At 39.9% G+C, this 16,669-nt stretch overlaps 1 protein-coding gene across 6 annotated transcripts in view; it reads right to left on the bottom strand.

Annotated features, from left to right (window-relative positions):
- LOC148054193 (single-stranded DNA-binding protein 2-like) overlaps positions 1–16,669 on the bottom strand; it is a 250,001-nt gene that overhangs the window by 152,820 nt on the left and 80,512 nt on the right. For all 6 annotated transcript variants that reach the window (XM_087770638.1, XM_087770641.1, XM_087770636.1 and 3 more), the window contains exons 2-4: positions 14,161–14,233; positions 4,747–4,808; positions 2,888–2,972 (exon numbers count right to left, since the gene is read on the bottom strand). In XM_087770638.1, coding sequence (XP_087626764.1) covers positions 2,888–2,972; positions 4,747–4,808; positions 14,161–14,233 — 220 coding nt within the window. The remainder of the gene's footprint in view (positions 1–2,887; positions 2,973–4,746; positions 4,809–14,160; positions 14,234–16,669) is intronic.

The following is a 16,669-nucleotide window of genomic DNA, read 5'->3' as shown; positions in this document are numbered from 1 at the left end:
TTTACAGAAGCAAAGACAGAAAAAAAATTAGGTCAGGTAATGCAACCTACTTAGCATTAAACATGACTTGTCTGGTGTACTAGGCCCCACACACCTACAGCAAGAATAATTTTCTTAGATCAAGAACAACACATACCTAATTAAAAATTCTGAATTGCTAATATGAATTAATAAATGAGCCTTCTGTGATTTTTGTACTTGACAATTACAGTTTTTAGATATGACAGTGCAACTGTATTACTTGACCTGTAATCTAACAACAGGGTTTTGATATTATCAAACCCCTTGACCTGACTCAGAAGCTAGAATTCAGTCACTGGCTTTATGACAGTCTTCATTGATGATGGAATTTTGATTCCTCTTGAATCAGTGGCCAAACTCTACATGGGTCAGGATTTCACAGAGCATTTAATAAATGTTTATCTTCAACTACTATGAAATATGCTTTACTGTATTTTATAACCATTTGTCATGTGCTTTAATATGAATGTACAATACACTCATGAAATATTAAATATATAAACAATTTCAAAAGTATGCATTTGTCATGCAGATTATTTTACTAAACAAAAACCACATGACACAAAGGAACAGCATCAGTTTTGCTAGTTATCAGACAAGTTCATCTCAACTGTGACAAAAATAATGCAACAGCTAGCCTTTCCTCTCACCTCAAAAGATTAAGAAAGAGTAGGTTACAGAAATACCTGGTGCATGGATTTATAAAATAAATCAATTTATTTTTAAAATAAACATTCATCCTCTCTTATGCAAATTGATGTACATACAGAAGCATACCATGTTCTCATTTATTTTATCAAACAAGATTTTATACAGTAACTTAAACATTCATACAAGCACACAATTGCATCACACACAACATTCATTTGAGTATTTTCTGGGTTTTTTTAAATAAATAAATAAATAGCAGACAGAATTGAGCAATAAAACCATGTAATAAACCAAGAGTTGTAGAAGTCATAAATGCTATGAAGTTGATTCTGACATTTTTTTTATTTGACGTAATTTTGATTCAGCTATTCAAATTCCTAGTATACCTCAAATTTTAGATTCAATAGTTAACTTACTGATCATTGAAACTCTCACGAGTTTAAAGAACTGTAGATTCCACTTCTTTTTCAATCTCCAAGTACTTTGTTATTTAATTTCAAAATAATTTCACAACTTTTATAGTTTTCATACATTTTTGGCTGCATTGGGTGTAAATGGCAAGGTTTTTTGGAGGGCAGCCTGCAGGGGTAGCCACTGTGGGAGGAGGTCAGGGGCTGCCCTGTGCTGGACACAGCCAATTCCAGCTGGCTCTGCAATGGCCCCACTACAGGCTAAAGCTGAGCCCATCAGCGAAGTTTGTGGTGCCTCTGTGGCAACATATTTAAGAAAGGGCAGAAAATGCTGAGGAGGAGGGAAGAATGGAGGGAACAACAAGGTCAGAGAAGTAAGAAATGCTCCATGGTAGAGCAGGCACGCCCCTGATGGGACTGCAGCCTGTGGAGGACCCACACGGGAGCATAGGAAATGAGTATTAAGGAAGGAACAGCGGGAAGAACAGAATGAGAAACAAGGAGCAGCAGAGAAACTTCCACGAACTGACCCCAATCTCCTGAGCTGGTCATTGTTTACTGAAAGGACCGAGTGTAACCCACGGTGATAACATGGGGGGAGGAGAGGTGTCTGGAGTGAAGTTGAGCCTGGGAAAGGGGGAGGAAAGGTGCTTTCTCTAAGTGTTTAAATGTTTGGTTTTGTTTCCCAATACCCAAATCAGGAATTAAATTTTTAGGTTATGTTCATTGGCAATAAATTGTTAAATTCCCCAAGTCAAGTCTGTTTTGCCTGCAACAGTAACTGCTGAGTGATTTCCCAGTCTTTATTTCAACCCATGAGTTTTCTTGCACCTGTTCTTTCTATCTCACTCCCCGCTCCTCCCCCCCCCCCCCCCCCCCCGAAACAAAGCGGGGGAGGTGAATGAGAAGCTGTGTGGGTGCTTGGCTGCTATTCAGGGCCAACCCACCACATTGGCTTTTACACAATACACACTATATTGTGAGTGCACAATGGCCCGCTGAAGTCAACTGTCATACTGTGGATTCTGATCTCCATAAATTTACTTCACTATGGTCATTCCTTACTGTCATAATCTACTCCTGTAAAACTATTTCTCCTTCAGTGGGGAATTAAACATTGCTCTAATAACAAGCATTCATAACAGCAAAGCTACTGCAATATTGTATTTTTTTCAACCACTGTATATTTAAAACAGAAAAGGTAAAAAAGATGGCAGAAATTTGTACTTGCAATAGTTACTTTGCTTTTAATTTGAGGAATATGCTTTACCAATTTGGTTGACCTTAATACCTCAGTGGATGGGAAACTTCCTCATAATTTTGTTCCCAACTTCTCCTCTCTCACACATTTTTTCCATTGATTATGACAAGTTAAATCAGTATGGTCCTGCCAGAAGCCATGGGATCAATTCCATCTACTGAACTGTCTTTTCTTTAGCATTGACAGGGTATGGTTATTTAGACAGCACATATCTGTGCTTCTATTTGGCCTGGGCCTTTGCAACTGAGACCAGGCTGCTGTGTCCATGGGGTAGAGACAGAAGGACATCCTTCATTCTGTATTAATATATGGAACAGTACTTTGACCTGTGAGATAGATTCCAGGAGTTTCCCATGAGACACTGGGTAATCACAGGATTAGACAGTCCTAATTCTAAGGCACCCCCGGAAAGCAAATGAGAGTTACTTATATATGACCGACTCCTCCATTTATGAGTCATCATCCTGCAGAAATATTTCTCTATCAATCACATTCATACATACAAATAATAAAAACATGATAAAGATATATAAAAGTTACTTACATAGTCATGAAAGGCTTTTGCTTCACTTGAATGTTCGCATGTTTCTCGTCTTTCTGGAGCTGCACAGTAGAGATCCCAAAATACACTGCAGGTTAAGAAGTAACACAGATATGGTGAGAAAATCATTGTAATTCTCATAGATTTTATGGTGTACACACACCACACATATATGTGTGTGAAATAGACATATCACTTTCTAGCCAAGAGCTGAAAACACTTACCTCTATGAAAGAATTCAGCTTTGTAAAACATCTATGAGGAATCAAGTCTTGTTATCTGATTCTCTGAACCAAGCAGTGCTTGTATTTCTTTAAAACCACTGTAGTATAAACCAGGAAGCTAGTCTAATATACAAGCTTTCAGAGTATAAAGCAAATTAATAAAGCTCTGCATTTAACCTCATGCCTCTGCAACTGCTGCAATTTGCTACCACAAAGCACTGGAAGGCACAGATTCATACAGTAATACTGTGATGTTGTGAAAAGGCAAGAAAATGAAGAGAAAACTGGGAGTTCTTCCAAGTTCCAATACTGTCCTTTAAACAAAAGTTCCTAGAGAAACAAATGTATGGATAAGAGTAGGAAATAGAAGGGTATGCTATCCTATAGTTCTTGGTTGATAAAGAATGAAAGAGTATAAGGAAATTATGATGCTCCAATAAGTCTTCCCCTGCCTCAAATGGAGTTATACATGAATCGATTCTAACACACTACAAGTATCTCTGAATTGTTAAGAAACAGTATATAAGATATTTCATTATGGCAGGAATGTTAGCCTCAAAGTTTCTAGAATGAAATTATCTATCTGCTAGAACAAATAAAAGAATAAAATTTTTTAGTTTCATTTTGTTTCTTTATTGTGTTAGACTTAACCCTCTAACTTAGCCCAGCACCATAATTTGGAATTGTGGAAAATTTGACCACTCTGCTGCAGATGTTTAAAATTAAGGAAAATGCAGACATCAGAGATACAAGGAACAAGTTCTCCTTGTCAGGCTTCCGTCACTTAATTAAAAGCAGAAAGGTCAATAAAGAATATGTCATCTTCCACACAGCTGTACAAATCACATAGCTTTTTATATTCAAGTGGGACTACTTTACAACTTATAGCGTAATTCTTGTATGGATGGTTGTCCATATTCTCCATAATTTTGAATTCTTGCAAATGTAGCCATATCATATATATTCAAATCACTGCTAAATAGCAGTCTCTTTTTGCCTTGGGAATTTTATATATACAAATGTGCATATATATGTAAAATTTGTATATTTTCTCTAGACACCAATATATATAAGTAAGGAGCATCATGCATAAAAAATTACAAGTCAGCTCCGTGTCCTACCCATATTTTGAGCTGAAAGAAAATACAAAAGCAGCTACTACAACTCCATGCTCATGCTAACACACACTGCCTCTCAAAAATGCTGGTAGCTTGGGTTCAACTAATGGCTTTCATATAATATTCCCATGACTAAAATGTGCACTAAAGACTGAGGAAGCTCACATCTATTTGCAGAGTCTCTGTATATATTTCTTTCAAATGTAGTTATTTAGGATATAGAGAATGATCTCTTAAATGCACAATTTAATAAAAGATGGTAAACAAAGAAATGCAGACCATCTTCTTTCAAAGATGCTGCCTTATCAATCCATTATTCAATATTTCTTTTCCTATATCTAATATCTATATATTCTCCTATATCTAATTTTCTGTTCTTTCAACACTTTGTGAGAAAATAGTTCTTGATACTCATCTTCACATCCTTTTTACAATGTTCACCTGAATTTCTTGCCTCCAGACATTGGAATTCACAGTGAACATATTCTAAAAATCAGAGGAAAAGAAAATTGACACTTACCACCACCAGGAGTGCAAGAATCCTGGGGGCTCCCCTAGTGTGATGTTTTTTTCCCATCTTATCTAAAGAGAAACAGTAAAAAGAGTCTGTACTCTTTTTGTGATCACTGTGACTAAAAAGCATTACATAATTTATTCAGGCAGTAAAAAAAGAAGAATAAAAGATTTTGTAGTTATGAAAGGCTTTATCATCATCAGTCTGGGTGGCCATATTACTTACTTTATCACACTGTGGTGGGTTGACCTTGGCTAAAGGCCAAATGCCAATCCAGCAGCTCTCTCACTCCCCTGCCTGAGCAGGACAGGGGGAGAAAATAGGATGGGTTGAGATAAAGACAAGAGATCACTTACCAGTTACCATCATGGGCAAAACAGATTCAACTTGGGGAAAATTAATTTAATTTATTGCCAATTAAAAAATAGAGTAGGATGATGTGAAACAAAATAAAAAAATAAAATAACACCTTTTCCCCCACTTCCCCTTTTTCTCAGGCTCAACTTTGCTCCTTCATTCTCAACTCCCTCTACCTCCCCACCCCCCATCCCCCCCTCATCATCCCTGAGCCTCTGGGGGGTTACAGTCAGTACATAACAACTCCTCTTTGCCACTCCTTCCTCATCAAACTTTTCCCCTGCTCCAGCATGGGTCCTTCCATGGGCTGAAGTCCTTCAGGAAAAAATCTGCCAGAGTGTGGGTTCTCCATGGGCCACAGTTTCCTTCAGGAAATATCCAACTCCTCTGGCATGGGGTCCTCCACAGGCTGCAGTGTGGATATCTGCTCCACCATGGTCTCTTCCACAGGCTGCAGGGGAATCTGCTCCCGTGCCTGGAGCCCCTCCTTCCCCTCCTTCTTCTCTGACCTTGGTGTTTGTATGGTTGTTTCTCACTTTTTTTCTTCACTCCTCTACCCATCTGGCGTTTGTGTCCTTTCTTAAATATGTTTTCACAGGGGTGCCACCAACTTTGCTGATTGGCTCAGCTTTGGTCTGCAGTGAGGATGTTGTGGAGCTAGCTGGAACCAGCTGTGTCCAGCACGGGGCAGCCCCTGATCACTTCCCACAGAGACCACCCCTGCAGCCCCTGCCACTGCTACCAAAACCTTGCCATGTACAACCAATATACACACTTATTAATTTAGCTGATGCCTCTTAATTTAGCAAAGCATGGTTTAGATTTATTTTTAAAAGATTTTGAATACAATTTTATTAAGGATATATTTTGTATCTCTCCACCATTAAGACAGGGGTTTATTTAAGTTCAAAAATGCATAACAAAAAAGTGTTAAAAAAAATACCCCTAAAGTTATCTAAAAGATTTTCCAAGAACAATTCCTAAGAAAAACATACAAGATACATGATTAATGTTACTGATTCAGCAGGTGGTAGTCTTCTCTCCACATCTGAAGTGGAGAGTGAACGTAATGTGACAAATCTGACTAACATCAGAGTAACAACAGAGTTATAACCCATTCTCTCACCATGCAATGAAAATGTAAAACTAGTTTGGCTTGATTTGTCTGCACTGGCAAACTCTGTTGAATAGAGATATACTATTTATGCCTGCTTTCCTACCTGAGAACTCTGGTTTATTTAACACTGTTTTCAAAGGAAGTGCAGTTTAAGAATTCTTACCTTTGACTTCACACTTTTATTGTTGATCGACTAAGACATTAGACAACATAAACACACTGTGAAAGCATTCTGGGTCTCTGCAATTCTTTACACGTCTTATATCTTAACCATTACCACACAATCATTTTATTAATGACATAGTCATCAGCTTGTCCTTAACTACAAAACTAAAGAGTTTGAACTATAATAAAGCCAGTGTGATTGTTTAAGGAACTCTGTCACAAATAACTTAAGATTCTGTAGAAATCCATACAACACTGTTAAGAAGGTCAGCTCATCTTAAAACAAGGTGGAAACCAGGGCATTCTATATATTCCAAATACCTCTGTTAGAACTAGACATAGCATTATTTCCTGCAAAAATTGATAAAAATAATTGTTTAAATACATACCATATTCTGCTCTAGAGACAGAAGTAACAGCAGATGAAAGGAGCATTATTTTAATGAAATGCTTTAATATGAAATGTATATAAAGATATATATAAAGGTATATAAATGCTTAATATAAAAGGTAGACGGTGTTCATACTGCAAGAGGCACTGGTAAAGCTGGGATTTTTTCAAAAGAAAATAAAACTTTGATTCTCAGCTCCAACTTGATTTCCACACTGGATCCGACAGCCCAAGAGAGGCAAGGCTGCTGCAGCTACACAACCCCAGATCTAACCAGTAGTGAGGCTGAAGATGTATTCCCAGTAGGCATATGCACACAGAGTACACGTATACACCACATATGTATACATATACATGGCAGGCCGCACAGATCACAGACAGACACTCAGAGCACACGCATGAACACAGACAGCACCAACAGCCTCATCCTGCTCCCCTCTCTGGCTGAGCAGGATGGAGGTCCACCAGTGAGAATATCTATAAATATGTATAATGTGGATCCCTCCAGCAGCTGGGCTCAGACACAGTCTGCCAGGTAGCTGCCCCTGGATCCCAGTCTCCCCAGTTGCTGGCACCTGGACATATGAGCCCCCTAGGCCATAGCCCCACTCCAGTTGCTGGAACTGATCGCCTCACACGCACATCCAGAGCTGGCTGGGACTCCCCTGGTCCCCCAGTAGCCAACCCCCAGTGGTCTCACCCTTAGAGACACACACACACATGCCTGGCTCCCAGGCCACTTCACCTACTCGCCAGCTAGTCCGGCTTGATCTTTGCTAGCGCTCACACACTCACTTGCACACCTGCACTCACTCCAGTTGTTAGCACCACAGACATATGGGCCTCTGACCCCTGGTCCCACCCCAGTGGCTGACACTTGTTTTCACTCACTCCGGTCTTTCCAGTCACTGGCACCCAGACCCTCACTCACTCCTGTTGCTTGCACCACAGACACACAGGCCGCTATGACCCGAGGTCTCACTCCAGTTGCTGGCGGTGAAGTCCAATCACTCCGGTCTCTCCAATCGCTGGCACCACAGCCACACAGGCCCTCTGACCCATGGTCTGATTCCAGTTGCTGGCACTCAGCCCCCAATACACACTCACGCACACACAGAGCGCATAAAGAATCCCTCACCCAGGAAAGAGTTAGAAAGTTTAATAAGAAGATAGGACAGACTGCACTGATCAGGTGCAGGGTATGACCAAATAAATGCACCGATCAGCACCTATTAACATGCAATCGGCCCTTTTATCCCCTTACTCCTCTATTTTCCCCACACTTGTTCCTCACCAAATCACCTAAATCCCTCCCCTTTCTCACCTTTGGCTCCTTCCCTAAACATACCATAATAAATCCTGTGCAGTCCCAAAATGCTCTTTCTCTGCATCCCATAATGTGTCCCATACCTCTAGGCAGCAACCCCTCTCAGTCCGAAAGGTGCTCTAGTGTTGACTCATTTTGATGGGTGTCACATCTGGACAACGGAGCTAAGGGTCTCTTGGGAGAGGCCCAGACAGGGTATCTGTTTCTCCAAGTCCTTAATTTGGGTTCTTGCCTGTCCTGGGACCTCTGTGCTCCTCTGGGCTTGTGGAGATAGGCCTTTGATAAGGCCCATCACAGAGTTGAAAGCTCCTGTGATGGACCTAGGAGGAGATGGGGCAGGGTATTATTATTTGGGCTTTCCCTGCCTTGTCTTTCTGGGCGCCTTTGTGGGTGTGCAGACAAGCTTTTATCACAAAACCTAACAGTGTTCATACTGCAAGAGGCACTGGTAAAGCTGGGATTTTCCAAAAGAAAATAAAACTTTGATTCTCAGCTCCAACTTGATTTCTGCACCCAACTCTTAAGAAAGTTAAGCATATATATTTTCTGTCAATAGCTTGAAGGAGAGGAATATATAATTAGTACACCTAAAAAGTTTTCTTCACTCTCATATGAAGTTACCTAACGTAATTTTGATGTATTATGTAAATGGGCAGAACTATTCAAAAATCATTCTGCTGTTTAAAAATTATTTTAAGAGATAACCTAGAGGCACTATCATTTCTGTCAGCGAAGTCGGCAGAATGAGCCAACTGCATGGAGCTTCATACACACACATACACACACACACCCCGTCATGTAACAACAGTTAAGATATAAAAAGGACTTTTTAAAATGCAGAACTCTTGCCTAAACTTTGCCAGATAAAAATGTTAATTAAAAAGAAAAATATAAATAAAACCCAAAGCTACTAAAAAGGTATTTCACACTCCTCAAATACACTCTTCTGAGGCATGAGTGCTCCTCACATCAATTGGGAATGGCTTGGAAGGACTTGTTTCTGTCACCAGGAATACACATTACTTCTGGGATGTTTCAAAAGCAACGTACTGAAGAAGAGATGCAATATATAGTCAAAACCAAATATTGTTTCTGAAGTTGGAAAATCATTCAGTTGTTAGAGTAAAAATTATGTCTGTATAAAAAGCCCTCACAATGTCTACGCAGTATTTGAGCTCTTCAAAGCAGGGCTTAATGAGGAAATTATCTGATTCACAGGTCTTACACTGGTCCTTTTTATTGGGACACATTTCATCTTGATAAATGTATTCAAAGAAGGAGCCTGAAGGCAATACGGAAGTTTGGGGGTTACTTGAGGGTTTTCTTTTCTTTGTTTTGTTTTTTAAAAAAATATGCATTCTTTTTCAGCTGGTAGATATCAGTCTTTCTAATCATAAAAAGAATCAATCTTAAAAGAATTAATCTTAAAAAGAATTATGAAGAATTATTAATTAAAAAAATAACCCACGTTGTCAACTGTACCAATTAAGTTCATAACTGATGATCTATTAACCAGGAAATGCCTACCTTCCTGGTCCAGCCAAGCTAATGGAATTATTCCTTCAAGGTTGGAACCTAATTTCCAAGGATACTAAAGCATTAAAATATGTGGGCTAAGGATTAACTCTTGAAGGAAAATGTAGCAGCTTGGACATCAAAGAAAAGATTCTGGAGCACAGCAGCTTCTTCTGTTTCAAAAATTTGGGTACCTCATCTGAATAGCCTTTTTTTAACCCTCATAAGAAAATGAGGTGCTTTACATGAAATCTATTTGTGCTGGCTCCTTGCCATTTTGCCAATTGTACAATAACTACATATTTTGGGATGAAACAGCTGTTGAGTTACTTCAATCAATTACTTCACACCATGTCTCTAGAAAGGAAGTAATTTGCAGACCAAGAGACCAGAGCTATAGTTAATAAACTAGAGGTCTCTGCAATCCAGAGATCCAGGAAAAGGCTAGTTGAACATGAGGTCCTACATTTTAGAGATGAAGGAAACAAAGCTTTGAAGGCTGTACTCAACAGGGACCACAAAGACATGGAAACCACAGTGCATCTTTTAAGTGAGAAAGACCAGCAGAGGGCTTCTGGAACTTACTGATCTGTGAATCAGTTCTATGAAATTTAAACTAGGCACAATGCATCACAAAAATGTAGAAATGCTTAAGACAACCATCTCTAAGTTATCTAACATCAGAGTGATTTAATGATATCCTGCTTAAATTTTCTTTTTCTTAATTTTGTTCCATTACTCTTAGTCACTTTCCCTGCTCAGATTATATATGCTTACTTCTTTTATGCTCTAATAGTCAGTTTTAAAGCTACTCTGAACAATTTCATCTTTTAAAAAATCCACCCAAACTGTTCTGGCAGCTACGGACTGCCAGAGCTGAGAGGGCATTGAGCCCAGACAGCCATGCTCTTTCAGGAGCGACCAAAACATCAATTTCCTCCTATGCCACCTGGATATCTCCTAAAACTGAAGCATTCTTGCAACTAATTCACTGCAATAGGGCAGTTGCTTCTCAACAGGCATGAGTCAGAAAAGTACAAAGACAGATGGAAAATCATAACTTTCATAATATCATAAATTATTTGTCTAGAAGACTTTTTTTGGACTTCTCTCAACTGCTGTTCTCTCATTTTCATCCTGTATGCCAATAATAATTTTCTAACAACTACAGCTGACTCACATGGGGTAGAGAGGGGGGGTAGAGCTATTATTTTGTGGTTTACAGCCCACAAATGCTGCTTTTACCACTTGCCATTTAACTTGTGCCTTAGATTATTTCCTCCAAGTTGTATTAGTGTACGGTTTTCTCAATCTGAACCTCATTTTATAAATTTCAGACCAAATATCAGTTTTTTTCCAGGTTTCTCTGTATTAGTGATAACTGCCTTTTGTTCCAACATACAACCATTTACAAACATTACCAGCATAGTCTTTGAACCTCTGCATTGCTAATTAATGGAATTAACAAGCTCACAGCTCTGTGTGAAACCTAACAGACACCTCATACCAATCCAATACATTATTAATTATCTTTACCTCGTAGTCATCGTCTTTTGGCTAGTCTCAGTCTGAATTTGAAAGTTGTGATATATTGTCAGATTGCATTAGTTCAGAGCTAACATTTTCTCTATAGTCCAAGTTTTAATCAGTTTTAAGAGAAACATGTTAAGACACTATATTGAATATTTTCCTGAAATCCAAATTTCACAGAAGTTAAACTGTCAACTACTCATTTTACAAATATATCTTAAAATCAAAATGAGCAAAATGAATCCTGCACAGTGTATTATTTGACAGCTGTTTTGTAAAAGCCAAGACTGTACTCTCCATTATTTTATCTTTTTTCTCTTATTTTTACATTGCTTTACTAAAGAGAAAAAACAATTGTCAAAAACATACTTTAATATAAACATAAATTGATACTACCACAATTTTTAACCCTTTTACCTAGCTGTTATGTGAATTTTCCATGATATCTCCATAAAGCAACCCTCCTGTTCTCTTCCTTCCCTCTCCCACCTCCAAAATCCAGAACATTGCAGGGGAGGTTGGACTAGATGACCTTTAAAGGTCCCTTCCAACCCAAACTATTCTATGATTCTATGACTCTATGATTCTATGATTCTATAAAATATCATCAGCAGCATATATTTCTATTATCTTATGGAGGAGTATGGTGGGTTAACCTTGGTTGGCTGCCAGATGCCTAACAAGCCTCTCTCTCACTTCCCCTCCTCAACAGGACAGGGAGAGAAAATAAGATGAAAAACCTTGTGGGTCGAGATGAGGACAGGGAGATCACTTATCAGTTACCGTCATGGGCAAAACAGACTTGACTTGGGGAAGATTAATTTAATTTATTGCCAGTTAAAAATAGAGTGATATGGTGAGAAACAGACAAAACTAAAACCACCTTCCCTCCACCCCCCCTTCTTCCCAGGCTCAACTTCACCCCTGTGCTCCTGACTCTTCTACCTATTCCACCCACCCACTGAGTGGCACAGGGGGGATGGGGAAAGGGGATTGGCATCAGTTCATAACACTCTGTCTCTGCTGCTCCTTCCTCCTCACACTTTTCCCCTGCTCCAGTGTGGGATTCCTCCCACAGGATATAGTCAAACTGCTCCAGCATGGGTCTTTTCCATGCTGTACAGTCCTTCAGGAAAACACTGCTCCAGCATGGGCTTCACTCCATGGGCCACAATTCCTGCCAGGAGACTGCTCCAGCGTAGGCTCTCCACAGGCTGCAGCTTCCTTCATGGCATATCCACCTGCTGCAGGGGTCCTCCACAGGCTCTATCATGGTACTCCATGGGCTGCAGGGGGACAACCTGCTTTTCCATGGTCTTCTCCACGGGCTTCTACAGTTTTGGCTGGGATAGAGTTAAATTTCTTCATAGTAGCTTGCATGGGGCTATGTTTTGGATTTGTGATCAAAACCAGTGTTGATAATACAGGGATGTTTTTGCTGTTGCTGAGCAGTGCTTACACAGTGTCAAGGTCTTTTCTGCTTCTCACACCACCCTGCCAGTGAGCAGGCTGGGGGTGCACAAGAAGTTGGGAGGGGACACAGCCGGGACAGCTGACCCCAACTGACCAAAGGGATATCCCATACCTTATGATGTCATGATCAACAATAAAAAGCTGGGGGAAGAAGGAGGAAGAGGGGATGTTCGGAGTGATGACGTTTGTCTTCCCAAGTAACCGTTATGCGTGATGGAGCCCTGCTTCCCTTGTTTTGGTTTGCTTGTGTGCACGGCTTTTGCTTTACTTTTTAAACTGTCTTTATCTCAACCCACGAGTTTTCTCACTTTTACCCTTCCGATTCTCTCGCCCACCCCTCTGTGGAGGAGTGAGTGAGCGACTGTGTGGGGCTTAGCTGCCTACAGAGGTTAAACCATGACAGGGCTGCAAGGGAATCTCTGCTCCAGCGCCTGGAGCACCTCCTCCCCCTCCTTCCTTTATTTTTTTCTCACTCCTCTCTCTCACAGCTGCTGCACAGCATTTTCACCGCTGTCTTAAATATGTTATCACAGTGGCACCACCAGCTTCGCTGACTGGCTCAGCTTTGGCCAGTGGCAGATCTGTCTCGGAGTCGGCTGGAACTCACTCTGACATGGAGGCAGATCCTGATCTCTTCTCACAGAGGCCACCCCTGGAGCCCCTCCACTACCAAAACTTTGCCATGTAAACCCAATACAAGAATTATCATTTGAAGCAGCAAATTATCCTAGTACAACATTCTGCCTTTTTTTCTCACTTCTGCTCACTACTCAGTTGTTGTTGTTATTATTATTATTATTTTTATCTTAAATATTCTCATAAAGAAAGATTTATTAAAAACAGTATTGTTAAAAGACTTCAATATGTTTGGTACACAGGTGGTTTTGTATTCCACAATAAATATAAAATGCTAAAGAGATATCATTTACTTCAATCTTCAAAAGATATATACAAGTCTTTAAAAGCCTATGAAAAATACTAATTATTGTGTAATAGTAAAAATTCTGCTAGCAGTTAAAAAGTGTTTAAGAAACAGGCCCTAAATGGTTATAGTCATAATTGATTCACCAGATGAAAAGAAGTGGTTAGAAGCATGGTAACATTATATATGCAGATTAGCAAAGCTTAAGAGAATGAGAACTGCAAGTATATGAAAGTAGGATGTAAAATACTTGACTGCTGTGTATTTAGGATGGCTCCATTATGCACAATTGAGGGTATCAACAACAAGTTAGAAGATCATCAAAAAGGAGCACCATCGATGCATTCTCCAACATGCATATTTATTAGAGAAAATAGGGGAATCTTTCTCAGCATAGTAGCAAATCAGAGAACAAGGGGTAACAAATCATAGAAAAAGTAATTATGCTAAGGCATGTAAAATGACATAGCAAACTGGCTTTTGCAGGATCAGAAATCTATGCTGATCAATGTAAACTGATACTCAAGGTTGTCACTGCTTTTTATTTTAAACCAACATATTTATTTCAATTGCACATGCTTGAAAGTTATGGAAGAAAAAAAAAAAAGATGGGGAAAACATACCTCTGATAAAAATGTCTGGGCTGATTTCTGTGCTCCTACATGGAGCAGATATTCATATACGTACAGTGCTAATCTGAAAAATAAACAAACAAGACAATATTTAGTATTGTGCATTTGTTTGTTCCTCTTTTTAGAAACAAAGGATTTCAGAAATCAGTGTTGCACACTGTTTCCTTTCAAAAATCATTATGCACCAAGCATGTCAAATCTATTATCTATATTGAACTTTTAAAACTAGAACACGTAGGTCAATCTGAGCAGAGGTGTTTAAATAGCAGTTAAATATTATTAAAAAGAAAAATTACTTGATGTCAATATTTTAATGATATTTGGACAGGTGCCCAGTTAGCTAACAACTGACTTACTGCTGCCTATTTGCCCACTATAGCATGATTACTGTAATTATAATATGTTCATACAGCAACCCAGAATATTTTTCCAAATCAAAGTTTTTACATGTAGAATGTGTCAAGCTGTGAGCACATGTGAACAATAGTCTGTTTAATGAAAGAACATGAAAACTTCAAGCTCCATCAGGAAAAGTAATTACAGAATCCATGACACTACTGTAGTACAACCACATCTCTTAAGCAGAGCATAAACATATTTTTAGATTTATTCAGACATGCATCTTTGAGTTCTGATGACAACACAGCTACAAATTATTGTCACGGTTCCAGAAGGAGCTTCACAAAAAGGGAGCTTCAGCAGGCAGGCACATCTCCAAGTAAATCAATAGAGCTGTGTCCTGGTTTCAGCTGGGATAGAGTTAATTTTCTTCCTAGTAGCTGGTATAGTGCTGTGTTGTGGATTTAGGATGAGAATAATGTTGATAACACACTGATGTTTTAGTTGGTGCTAAGTAGTGTCTACACTAGTCAAGGACTTTTTCAGCTTCCCATGCTCTGCCCGGTGCACAAGAAGCTGGGAGGGGACACAGCCAGGACAGCTGATCCAGACTGGCCAAAGGGCTATTCCATACCATATGATGTCATGCTCAGTACATAAACTGGGGGGGTTGGCTGGGGGGCAGCAATCGTTGCTCAGGGACGTGCTGGGCATTGGTCGGCGGGTGGTGAGCAATTGCACAATGTATCACTTGCTTTGTATATTATTATTGTATTATTATTATTACTACTACTACTACTACTACTACTACTATTACTATTACTACTATTCTATTTAATTTTATTTCAATTATTAAACTCTCCTTATCTCAAACCATGAGTTCTCTGACTTTCACCCTTCCAATTCTCTCCCCCTTCCCAACGGGGAGGGGAAGTGAGTGAGTGGCTGTGTGGTGCTTAGTTGCTGGCTGGGGTTAAACCGCGACAGTCCTTTTTGGCGCCCAACATGGGGCACGAAGGGTTTGAGATAATAACAGATTAACCAGAGTGTATTAAGGAATTTGTATCTGTTAACAGTTGCTGGTCATAATATTGATTCATCTGTTTTCACTATTAGTCTACTTGATCTGCACAATGCTCTTGGTTTTGCAGTACGTGTTAAAGATTGGTGTTGGGTGTTGCAGTTTGCTGTGCTCTGCAGTGACTGGTGATGTTTTGCCTGGGAGATTTATTATTAAAACACTGACCTTGAGCGTTATCTGGTATTTGGGTTCTCTAGTGAAGCCATTACTGTACTTCGGGTACCACCTCATGGAGACAATTAGCAATTATACCTCTTCCTCTGAGAGGCTTTTTATGGAGGAAATACAGAATGGCACCCTCACTGCCTTCTTCTATGATGTTTCCTCCTTCATTACAACAACTTTTCAGTATCTTGAACATCCTTGGGTAGTTAAGATATAACTATTGGTAGTTCTTGGGAATATTGTTTTGGTTTTGTCTGAGGTGAATAAGCAGTTTAAGAATATCATCCAGAGATCTGCCCCAAGGCTGGATAGTTATGAGTGGCAGGGTGTGTGGGAGAGCATGGGCAAATGCTTAGGAAGGTGGGCCCCTCCAGTGTTTTGGAACTCCACCCCTGAACAAGTGCAGAATCCTGAAAAACTAGTAGAACATTTGGAAAAAGTATGCTGTCATCCTGACAATTCTAGGGAGACACAAATCACTGCAATGTGCTGGGGCCTGGCCCATGCCTACCAAGCCCTATTCAACGCTATTCAGAACCCTCAAGGGGAAGAGAAGGTCTCTGGATCTGATGACAAAACAACAGGCGCTGCAGCTACGCCAGCCCTGGCGACAGGCGCTGCGGCTACGCCAGACCCGGTGACAGGCACTGTGGCTATGCCAGCCCCTGTGACAGGCGCTGCGGCTACGCCAAAGAACCAGCCCGTGCCAGTATCAGTCGCCCCTATACAGAAGAAAAAATACACAAGAAAATCAGCTTGTTTAGTAAGGGCTGATGAAGAACCAGGGCCATCACGACAACAGGAGGAAGAAGAGGCAGAACCCACAAATGAGATAGTAACCACGCAATCCCTGTCCCTGAGTGAGTTGCAAGATATGTGAAAAGGTTTCAGTCGTCGTCCAGGAGAGCACGTTGT

The sequence above is a fragment of the Nipponia nippon genome, unplaced genomic scaffold, assembly GCF_047370975.1.
Source record: "Nipponia nippon isolate SJK-2023a ecotype South Korea unplaced genomic scaffold, ASM4737097v1 scaffold_33, whole genome shotgun sequence".
NCBI lineage: Eukaryota > Metazoa > Chordata > Aves > Pelecaniformes > Threskiornithidae > Nipponia > Nipponia nippon.
Note: the sequence above shows the minus strand (reverse complement) of the source record. Positions and strands in the feature narration are given on the sequence as shown.